General features: G+C 38.0%; 1 protein-coding gene and 1 long non-coding RNA gene across 4 annotated transcripts in view; one reads left to right on the forward strand and one right to left on the reverse strand.

Annotated features, from left to right (window-relative positions):
* Positions 1-12120, reverse strand: part of DAB1 (DAB adaptor protein 1) — a 479714-nt gene that overhangs the window by 126898 nt on the left and 340696 nt on the right. For 2 of the 3 annotated variants that reach the window (XM_030031999.1, XM_030031998.1), the window contains exon 1: positions 1425-1612. In XM_030031999.1, coding sequence (XP_029887859.1) covers positions 1425-1491 — 67 coding nt within the window. In that variant the 5' untranslated portion in view covers positions 1492-1612. Of the gene's footprint in view, positions 1-1424; positions 1625-12120 lie in introns of those variants that run through there. The other variant, XM_030031997.2, reaches the window with a different exon arrangement.
* LOC115348784 overlaps positions 1537-12120 on the forward strand; it is a 46062-nt gene continuing 35478 nt past the window's right edge. Inside the window, exon 1 of the long non-coding RNA XR_003925930.1 lies at positions 1537-1626. This is a non-coding gene — a long non-coding RNA (uncharacterized LOC115348784). The remainder of the gene's footprint in view (positions 1627-12120) is intronic.

Raw genomic sequence — 12120 nt, forward strand, 5'->3', positions numbered from 1 at the left:
AGATCACATTCTCATTTACATCAGTTTCCCTATTTTTGCCTTTCCAAACTACAGCTTTTTTGTCTTAAATGAATCATTTTTTCCTTGTGAGTTTACGCCTAGAGTAGTCGTAAAGATTCTAAACCATCTTCCCAAACAAATGCCTAAAAATGTTTAACTGGTGTGTCTCTTTTTAAAAACGCTAATATAAAGATTTCTGATACAAAAGCTATAGCAAACACAAAGCCTTAATTACTGGTTTTGTAGAATCGCTGCAGTAAGAGGTATAGCTATCCAGAAGTTGAACAAGTTATTGACCAGATATCTAAGACAAGTAAAATCTGCAACACACACATATATGAGCAAAGATGAGAAATTTTTTTTGTCTTAAAAAAAAAAAAAAAATATAAAAAATCCTCAGAAGTATATGACTAAATTATATACCCACAAAAAAAACCCAGAATGACGAAATAAAAAGCTCACAGGAAAGTTCAAATCTTGCTGCCTTAAGTATTAAAACCATTAAATTATTTTTTCTTTTTGTTTCATTCTTTTATTTTATTCAAGTAATTCATATTAAATCTGTTTTCAATCTCAATTTCATTATCAGTATGGGTTTAAAAAAAAAATAAAAATCAAAGACGGCTACACAGAACAACATGAATTACCCCTAGAATTCAAGGTCTTGGCATCCAAGTTCATCAGTACTTAAAACCATAAGCAATAAAAATACTGATAAAAATCGATGGATAAAAATCCCTGCTAAAAACCTTTCAGTACTCCTATTCATAAGCACCAAATTCATATTGTCCCATTTCTCATGCTTAGCAGTCCAAAGAACTGCCCTACAATCTGATGCAAAATTGTAAATACAAATATGAACTTATCCAACCATGCATTTATTCATAGCTTCTTCTTAATTTTGAGTTTTCCTCCTCTTTGTTTATATTTCCTTTATCAGATGACAATTAATGTCTTTATAGATTGCTACTGAGTTCTCTGTAACTTCACAAAGTGTCGGCAAGATTCAACCTCCAGTAACAGATAGTGCATTTAAGCTCTGGTTAGTTCAAAACAAAGTAGAAACAAAGCCTTTAGAAGAAAATTTATTCATCAACAGAGAAAAAAAAGTTATCTTTTGCTAAGAGTAATTTTTAAAATTGTAGTTCCATTTGTGAAACAACTGCAATATACAAATAGAGTAAAAATTAATGAACTGTAATACATGAGTTCTTTCTTACTTTTTAAATATATTTCAATAAGATATATTTTTAATGTCAGAGAATTAAATCCCATGTTCCCACACCAGACTTCCACTGGGCTTAAAAATTGTACTTTCACTGAGCGCACAGATAACAGAAGAATCACAGATGCATAAAAGGTGGCTGATGTAGAAGCTGATTAAAGAACAAAATACACACAAATAAAGAGAAATGAGTCACTACCTTTCTTTTTGGAGTCTTTCTTTGTGCTGGTTTTAACAGCCACTTGAAGTTCTGTCTCAGTTGACATCCTATATCCTTAGTCCTCTTCACACAGATCCAGGATCTTGGTCAGGCTCATTTAGAACGTCTCTCCAAGAGAATAATTTAGCCTTTCAGATACTATAACCCAAACAGTTCATCTCATTCACTCCTTTTGAGTGCTGTTAAAGAAGGAAACAAAAAGTAACTGTCATTTTCTGAGTTTAAAACATAAAAGAAAAAAAAAAGGCAAACCATCGCAAGCTTACTGAGAAAGAAACCTATGAAGTTCTCCATGTACAGAGTCAACTGCCCACAATTTTAGATACTTAAACACAGTCATCTAGTCCTGTCTGAGATATTTTGGCATATCTGAGATGTCTTCACAGGCTAGAGACACCACACAAGGTGTACAGAAGACCTGTACTTCTGGACCAGCAGCTGGAGGACAAAGACTATGATCTGGGAAGTAGCTGGAAATGGCACCAAAAGCAGAACATTCTGCAAGGACTCAATCCTTAAATGCAACAATTCCAAGGTAAAAACATATTGCCAGATAGTAAGTTCAGATTTTTACTCCTCAAATGCTCTTTGAACGCTTTCATTCTCCTACTTGAAAAAAGACAAATGAAAAATGTATTCATTATTCATACTAAGAACATCACACTTTACCATTCCTCTTGCTTATGATAATGTTTGCAGCATAAAAGAATCTGCCTCCATGTAAACAAAGCTGTAATTCTTAACGCCCATCTAGTAATTTTTCTTGTAAAGAACTCTGAAAATACAGTTCATTAAACCGACAAAATACAAATGGGATAGGGGGCAAAAAGATAACATTCAGAGAGCAAACTACAGCTTTACATAACGTGTTTGTTGGGGAGATACACAAATGCACCAGCTGTGAACCCACAGCAATAACTGCAGAAATGTGCTGGAGCAGTATGAGGAAGGCTGGCTGTAAGGCTGCAAGTAGGACTGGGGATGTATGGGCTGTGGAAGCAAAGAATATACAAAGAATAAACAATCAGGCAAAGAATAAACCATTACTCCAATTCTTATTGCTGCTCCTCCTTGCTTTGAAGGATGAGCCACCTACTTCAGCCAGTCTGTCGAGGGCAGAGGACCATACTGTCCAAAAGCCATTTGTCATGATGTTCCCTCACTAAATGCATCTTCTTATTGCTCTTTCTTTTTGTGAAAAAGTTCTCATTATTAGCACAATTACAGTCAAGTCCATCTGGCCTGTCTGAACAGCTGCCCAGTTATTAAATAAGCATTTAATAAAGAAATTAACCCACCATATCAGCTGGTTAGCTGGCCAGAGATTAACTACAGTTATAGTTATTTACTAATGTCCCTTCTCTGTCTTTTAAGAAAGTAATACACTGCAAACATTGAAATAATTTTGACAGTTCAAATCACTTTTCACAGTAAGGGCTGTGAAGCCACTAGTACTTTCAAATCCAGGCTCTTTTAACATTTTAAAATGCTTCAGTAACATTACACTGCCATGCACCATCTGAAGTGATTTAATATTGCTGAAGTGTGTCAGGGGCTTTCTTTAATAAGCTCTTCAAATCTGTATGTGTATTATGGAATATTCAAAGATAGCTTTTCAAAATCTGCTGAACTGATTTTGAAATACAAAATTCCCTGTTCCTCCTCTATGGAGTCTGAATACGTGCCGCATAGCAAAAAGGAGGCAAAATAAAGCAACTTACAAATCAAAGTTGCAGTGCTTGCTAAATACACCTTCTCAGAACACCTGAATAAACTAAAAGCTTTTTGATTAACATTCTTAGTTAAGAAAACCATAGAAAAGGACAAAGCAAATGAAGGTTGATCACAGAGAGAAAAGGAGTAAGACAACAGCCCCCAAACTGACAGCCTTTCCAGATGTGAAGCACACTTTGGCCAGGTCCATGGACAGGGAGATGTCTCTCCCCCCAACATGGTCACGGTGGGATGCCACGTGCAGCGACTGCTGGGCCCCGGCACAGATCGATGCGTTCACTGTGCTGCCAGGGAACCACCTCACCCCACCGTCGATACAGTCGCTCTTAACTTACGCTTGAAATCCCCCCACCAAACAGGGAGAAAAGCGCTGCAGAGAACAGATGTCCCTCGCAACCCCCATCTCCTGCCCCTCCCCCTGCACACAACCCAATTTAATAATATTTAGTTTTACAGCACAGTAGGGATGCATCAGTCTTTACAGTTCATTGGCACTTAAAGCATCACTCAAGTCACAGCTGGATTGACAGTTTATTTTTCTAGAATTTGGATTTACATTTACCTAAAGGTTAACTGCATAACTTTACAAGAAGCACTAACATGAACCACTTAACAAAAGGAAAATATTTATAATAGGTCCATTTATAAAAAAAAAAACAAAACAAAGAAAAAAATTTAAATGCAAAATACCCCCACGGTCAAGAGCTAAGCAACTTTTAATGTCTTAGAAGACTGTTATAGGTAAAAAGCATCAAGAATGTAACCTCCCATTGCCAACTACGTTCAACAGGATAGTTGAAATAGTAGCATCTGAATGGCACTAAATATTTTAAAATAACAACATATGACTGCTATCTCATTTGAAACTCTCCAGAAAACCTATATCCCCTCGAGGCTATACCACTGAGTAATATTTTTTAAAATAAATGCATGTCTATTTTTGGACAGGTTCACATATTGATTTACTTTAAAACCTAATCAGGTCATACTCTCGCAGGCTCATAGATCTTTGAATAAAGTAATAGGTATCTTTGCACAGGAGCACATAAACATCTGTCAGATGCAAGCTATAGTTCAAACTGAATTTGCTACAGAGACAATTCCTCCGAAAGTATAGGTCTTTATGTAAGCTACATTAGTAAACTTTCATACACTGTCCATATTTCAGCCGTTTATTACCCAGATGAGAATGGCAGTCAATCTGCTCTTCACCGCAACAGCTTTTATTGTCTCCTCCAATCTAGGTCACCGCTATTAAATACTACGGTCTTCCAACTATGGGAAGTACTGCAGCATGTGTTTTATCAATGAGATGCTATTTTCTTTGATCAGTTCTGCCACATTTTTCTCCCTGCTCTAAAGACAAAATTTTGTTAGCTGCATTAAAAAAAAAAAAAAAAAATCCATCATCTTACACGTATCCACTCTAACGATCTCCTTGTGTGCCTTGTTACTGTTCCAGCTATTACAATGTTATGTGCATGCCTCAGCTTTTCCTAAAGAGGATTCAGAGCTCTTCGTTTTAACAAAATACTGACATTTTCTGTTCCCTTATTAAGTGGCTACAGCAGGAACACAATCAGCGCATTCTGGAATTAACTGGCTTTTAATTCCAAGAGAAGTCTTAAGCCTGCATTCTGCATTACTCCTACGCCAGCATAAAACCTAAAGCCTTAGTGAAGAAATATTTTTGTAAATTCACTTTGTAGTTAGGATTAACACAGGTTGGACCTTTTATGCACAGGGAAAATAGTCACATGCTCCGCCTGCCTCCCCCACACATTTGTAAAACAACGATTTCTGTCAAATCATTTGTCTTTTCAACCATGGTTGAGCAAGCTCATGAAGGGGTTATTAGGAGACTTCCCCTGGCCCAAGTTATGAAGGAGGTCAGACAAGACGATCATAATACTTCCCCTCTGGCTTTAAAATACATGAATTTATTAATTTTCTTCAGGGCTTCAACACTTAAGAAGTTCCCTCCCCTGAAACCAGTTTCCATCTGCTTATGTAAAGGAAAAGCAGTCTTAGAAAGGATTTGAAACTAAGCCCCGGCATTCCGTAGGTATTTAAGTTCTCCGCAGCCCCAAAGTGGGATTTGACAAGAGGGTGGTACCTCCCAAACCCTGGTTTGACAAAACAAAAACCATGCCACCATCCTTAGCTCTTCGTTTTATACCTCTGAAGTTTTGCGATTCATTTCCTTTCCTCCAAAGCACCCAATATAATCACCTGTAAGGGAACGTTGAGGCCCATGATATTGCAAGTGTTAAACAAAGCCCAAACATATTAAAAGGGCAAAATATAAGTGGCAAAATTATTTTTAAAGTGCTGTGATCCTGGAAAACTGAAAACAGTTCAAGAGCGAAGGGCTGCTATCCAGGGAGAAAAATGTTATTCATCAACTTCTCCTCTGACCACAAAGCCTAACAGAGAACTTCAGTGGGACCGCACACGAACAGACAGTGGAAAAACCCATCCTGGCCACCAGTGCCCTTTATACCCTTCCAGAGAGAGAAGGCCACGAAACCCTTTGGAAGCTGCTCACAATGTTTTGTACTAATCAGCTCATTTCCCTAACGGTCAGGTCTTGTGAACATCCTGCAGGAAGCTACTTGGTATCAGAGTATTAATCTTTTACAGGACACACTACGCTAATTCCAAACTGAAACCCAAGGGACTGGTCCAAACCTCACTGATATATTTCACTTAATAAGGCCTATAAGTGAGAATTAGAAAATGAGGAAGATGAGGTAAAAGAGGGAGCTTAGGATACTGACACAGAGGAGAAAATGAGGAGGAAAAGTAAACAGAAGATGTCTGTGTAGATATTTCATTAAAGCAACTTCTATAACAAAGTGTTTAGCAGCGAAATCTAAGCCAGCTCATGCATTAAAATTCTGGCTAGCCTGCAAAACAAAACAATCTCCGTTAGACTGTTGCATGTGCCCAGCCTCTCTTCCCTAGTTTTGTCATTTGCCCACAGAACAGCATAATAAACTGTTTTTAGTGACAAAGTCAAATGACTCTGTCACAGCATGGCATGCCAATCACTGCTTTTTCCTGCAATTTCTTTACTGGTACGTCTGTAGCCTGTAAAGGTGAAAGCAAGCTTACTGCTCATGCGCACAAAGAGATCCCCCACAAAAATTCACTCCCTCAGCAGACATGCAGAAAGCCAAGTGCCCAGTTTAGCTCCTCGAATCTCCCCTTACAAACTGCAAACGCTCCTCTGAAACCCAGCACCCTACTTCTTCCTCCTACTACCTCCCTAAGTTACACAGCTTGCAAAGACTCACAACCGCTCCATATTTCATACTTAGTATTGTTTGCTCTAAAATGAGCAAGTACTCCTGTCCACCTCTAATTTTCTATATATAAAGATGAAGGGAGGAGATTTATGTGCTTTATTATGCTGTCTGTACTGTTTGTAGTGGGACACCAGTCCAGCACTTCCTGATTAACCCTTTTTTAATTCTTCTGACATCAGAAAACTTAATACTCAAACCATAACATTTAATTTCCCATTGTATATAGTTGCTATTTGTCCAGTTGTATTTATAAAATACTTCTCTTATCTCCTGAAAACAAGCAGCTTGTTTTTAAAAAACCTACATGTAACTATGGCCAATAACACATTTTATTAAATTTATTGTGGTTTGCAATATGCTTCATTATTCTATCTCTAGGGCATCTTTCAGGCATGCTACCCAGTTCCTCAGATTGTGTAAATAGCACCACTGAAGCTGATTTACCACTAGAAGAGCATCTTGCCAAAAAAACGACCTATAAAATATTTCCAAAGTAAGATGTTTATTAGTATTCCAATGACAGCAGGAATAATTACTAAAATTCCTCCTGGAAATCACTCCATGTAGTGGTGAATACTACACTCTACCTCACCAATTATTCACCAGAAGTGCTGCGAATTTTCTACTCACTAGAAAGTGCTGACTGGATTAAAAACACGCTTTTCACAGTAATGAATTGATTTCATCAACAATTTTAATGGGAAATTACTAACATTTCATTTTAATATTACAGTTTCTATTTTATATTATAGAGGACAGCATTCTGGAAACAAAGACAAAACAGAACACATTGACCTTGCTTTAACAGTATTTTTGAAATATACTTTCAAAGAATGCCATTTTGCATTCAGGAAAAACTACATACATAATGTCAGTTCGTAATTTCTCTGCGGAAGGATATTCAGATACTTTTAAGAAAAACTGCTAGATTTGAGCCAGTTTCTAAAGACCAGTAGAAAAGTATTTATATTTTTTCCTTCCATGCTTTCCACATGAAATTCATGGTCCTAAAAGAATTTCTATAATCACAGTGTAAAGCCTTTTTTTTAAAAAAACAAAACAAAAAAACCCCACCCAGTACTGAGAACCCAGGAACTGCTGCTCTCCCCTGTTCTGCTCTATTGCTGGCTAGAACTAATGCTGTGTAATTCCAGTGCTGCTGTGTTCCCTCCAGTTGGTCTCAGTCTGATTTCCAATAATAAGCTATCAGCTTCAACTCTGTGAAGTAACATTTAACATCCCTTCCAGAGGTTTTGTTAACACCTACCTCTTCTTTGAGCTAGGTATATACCTGGGAGCATCATCAAACAACGCGAGTAGCATTGCTTTCAGGAGTCTTGCAAGGCTAGAAGGGACAGAATCAAAACCCAAACCTATTGCCACTGAAAATTAAAGGCTGGAAATCAAAATGGAAATGACAGTTATTAAAAACAGTCGTGGCAGCACTGTATGCCTTCAATTCTACAAGAAAGCGTGCAAGTCTGCTGGACAAGTGCATTTGCAGCCTTGAACGAAACAAGTCAGTCCTGGAAAAGGCTAGACACACGCTGACTTCCCAGCACTCTCCCACCAGACCCTGGGAAGGCAGCAATACACAGGCTCATGTTTGCTTCTCCTCTGCCTGTGTGGCAAAGAATGCAACTCCAGTGCAGCGAGCTGAAAACAAGTAACAACCCCCCTGTGTGCTGGGGGTATAAATACAACACACATTGTTCCTTTAAGCATATTTTCCTGATCCGAGATGCAAAACTCCACTCAAAGTGCTATTTGTAAGCTTTTGCAGGCTATTACATAAAAAAGACCACTGCCACTGAACGGCACAGGCTTAAAAACTTTACCTTATTCCTCCGATACTGAGAGGCTGCTATGTTACCAGATAACATAGGAAGTCAGATTGGACTAGAGATTACCTGTGCTGACAGTGAAACTGAATTACCTAAATGCTTTTCCTATATGAATAGCATTACACCAAGACTTCACCGTACCCAGATTACTACATTGTTGACCCTGAAGTAGAAAAGAAAAAGAATTTCTAATAACGCTGTGTAAGAGCAAACAAGAAACAAAACTCAAAACTGCTACAAATGCTGCCCAAGCACAGCCTGACTGCTATCTGAGTTCCACTAGCAGAAAACTGCCTTACCTATATTAAAGTCAATAAAGTCACACCAGCACAAAATCAATAGCGTTACATTTGACTTATATTGGCGTAACTCCATTGATTTTAATGGAGTTGGAGTTACACCAATTTTATGCTGGTGTATCTGCATTAGTGTCAGTGAAGTTATGCCGGCGTGACTGATGTAAACACCACCAGACCAACCAACCCCTATATGTCTAAAATTCAATGTCATTAAAGCAACAAGAAAATGCAAATCTGTACATTACCAAAGCAGGGTCTTTGGAATTTATTTTTGCAAAGCAGAAGAATGGCTCTTTTGCGATCCTCTCGACACTACAGAAACGGAGTGAAGACTAAGAAGGGAAAAAGGACAAAGTACACAGTTGGGATCACAGTATTCTGTAATTAGACCTGTTAAATGATTACTAAAGCACGGTGGTGCAATCATCACACTGAAGGAAAGGGAGAAGTATGCAGTCAGGAGCATCACCAGGGAGAAGATAAAAGCAATGTCAGAGACACTACATTTTATATTTAAATGCAAATTCCTCACAATCAGAATCTGTGCCTTCTAATTGGAAGAAAAGGTTATGGAATTAAATGTCTCACATCCTGGACAGCTCAGCATGTTTTTTAAGTGGCACAGTAAGTTGAAGGCAACTTATTAATCTCCTGTCCGTTATAGAAGTATCTTAATTCAGCCTTTTTTTTTTTTTTTTTTTAATTTCAAGATGACTTCCTTAATATTGCAAGTGAGACTGAACTGGGACTCACCCTCTCATTCATTTTAAATAAAATACAGCACAGTACCTACACAAGATCCAAACTTAAGCTGTACTTTGAAATCTGAAGTAGAGCTTGAAGTGATGCTTTATACTGGCCTTCTTAATGGATGTGAATTTTGCACCAACTTTTTCAAGTCCCTTTGAGATTTGCTGAGTCACAAGTTAACCTATACATCATGCCCTTCAATTTTCTGAATGCTTTCTGACATTACAGCAAAGCAAAGCAAACTTTCCTAATGTCAACAACAACAAAAAACCCCTATGCCAGGATTTTTATTCACTGCTATTTTTCAACACTCAGCCCTTGTTCCCTAACAATTAAGTATTAGGAAAATTAATCAGAGGACTTCACCTCGCTGTAAACGGACTTTTGATTTATTACACCAAACCCAACCACCAGACTTCTACCAGAGTTCATTGACTAGCAGAGCAAAGGGGAAAAAGCTTTCTGGGACTGTAAGTATGAGTTTACACATACAAGCAAAAATTATTTTTACATTGTTGTTCCACAACTGACAAATATCAGTATTTTAAATAGTCTTGTAAATGAGTTTTAGCTACAGGAATACTTTTGACAATTCCATTTAAATACTCCAGTCTTCAAACCAGCAATGTCACTCATGAAGATAATTCCACACAACTGCTAAGACGAACAGCAGGCAGACTTCTGAACGATACCAAACAGAAGTATTTGAGAATGGCTGCTAGATTTTACTGAGAAATTTCAAACCAGTCTGATTATGTTATACACTACTCCACAAATGCCTCTGCTTTGTATCAGTAAGAACGTTAACCACTTTAAAAGGGCGGAAGCACCTCCCATAAGAAGTCAGGCTCTATGCATTGTCTGTTTGTGGGTAAGATTCAGCAGTGTTTCTAACTAATAAAAGACAGCACTCTTCCCACAGCTGGAAAATATACTAAAGGGGAAAAAAAAATATCACCCAACAGTCTAACCCTTGAACCTGCGTGGGCCAGGTGTTGTTTTCTGTATCATAATTCCATACAGAGAAACATTCATACAGGGAAACACACTGGTCTCCACTCTGCTATAACCATGCAACTGAAGGGGTCTATATGACCACATCACACACTTACAGAATCAAAGCCTAAGTGATCAGGTGTAAAAGTGTTTTTACACTGTAAAAGAAGTTACTTAAAAGAAAAATCAAGCCACCGCCAGGCTAAAATGTCAGGAAAAAAAAAAAAGATGCCCTTGATTATTCAGATGGGGAACTCTTAAGCAGCTAAACGAGTATACGGACCTGCACGAGTGGTAATGCATGACAAAACCATGCTTATTTTCTAAACATTTTTAAAAATCACCCAAGTAGCATGCAGTGAGGAACCATTCACCTTCTACTGTCATGCTACAGTTTATTCTCTCTGGGAAGCAGTTACAGGACAAATGCCAAGCTACAGAAGGTATTTTTCCAGCAGCAGCATCTGGCTTCTTGGCAGACTCCTCAGGCAATTTTATTGGAAGCTTTAGAGATGCTATTGGGTCAGTCCTAGTTATATTGCTCATGAGCTGTCTGGCAGTTTCTTCTTCCTAGATGTCATAATCCTCCTGATTTACCTTGAAGGAATTAGCACACTTTTATCCATTTCAAAAACAGTTGACCTGCAAGGCATTTAAGGGCTATCTACAGAGACATAGTAAAAGTCACTGGTCTAAATCTGCGTACCTTCAAGCCAGCAGCATTTTGCCATCCATTGCCTAATGCATCATCAAGAAAGCAAGTAAGCCATGCAAAAACTGTGTGTATGTCTCTCACTGGTAAACTGAATGCATTCCTTATCATTAAAGGAAAAAATATAAGATGTATGAAAAATTTAATAGTAAAAAAAAAAAAAGGTAAGCTGGGGCAACAGCAAATCTGTGCCTTTATTTAATATGAACTGCTCTCATACAGTGAAGACAGTACTGTGCTGTATCCTGTAGTAAGGGGCAGTGCACATGAAGTCAAGGAACGCTTCTGGCAGACAGCAAGCATAAATTGAAATACAAGGGGATCCGCTAAGTCAACGGAAGGAAAACAATTTCTGAGAATCTGCTTCTTGCAACTCCTCCATTAAATGCAGTGCCTCCGAGCGTAGAAGGGGCATGTGGAAGTAAAGACAGCCTATGTCCTTTGCTCTCCCTACTGCCTGTCCCTTCCCCCTCTCCAACCCCAGCAGCTAAGATCTGCATTATTCTGCAGCTGTGATCATGATTAATCCTCATCCAGAAGGATGAAAGACAGGATGCTGGTTTTACCCTCCCTCTTTGCATACCAACAAAATCAAGTCCACAACGAAAAGGCTTTATGTCAGTTTAGAGCAGTCCTCTGGAATTAATACAGAGAAAGGGGACAGAATGCTATAGAAAATGCATTTCTAGTCCATAACACAGGCGGGAGCCTCCTTTTTTTAAAAGACTTCTGTGCAATTACTTACAAGAAATATACTCCTTAATTAAAAAAATATATATAAAATATGCAGATGTGTCCATTAGTACTACTTTTTTTTTTTTTTTTAAGACTTTCTCACAAAGATATGCCTGGCTGTTTTCTTGTTCCTTTTTTTTTTTCCCCCTTTCAAGAGTTTTCAGAGACATTAGAGTAGGAAACTCCCACAAAATCCTGTACCAGCTTATTTTCTAGGAAAAAAGTCCTAATGCCCAAAGGTAAATATTACTGGTACAAGAAATGTACTCTATAATTTAATAAAGGGCTATGGAT

Source organism: Aquila chrysaetos, chromosome 12 (genome assembly GCF_900496995.4).
Source record: "Aquila chrysaetos chrysaetos chromosome 12, bAquChr1.4, whole genome shotgun sequence".
NCBI lineage: Eukaryota > Metazoa > Chordata > Aves > Accipitriformes > Accipitridae > Aquila > Aquila chrysaetos.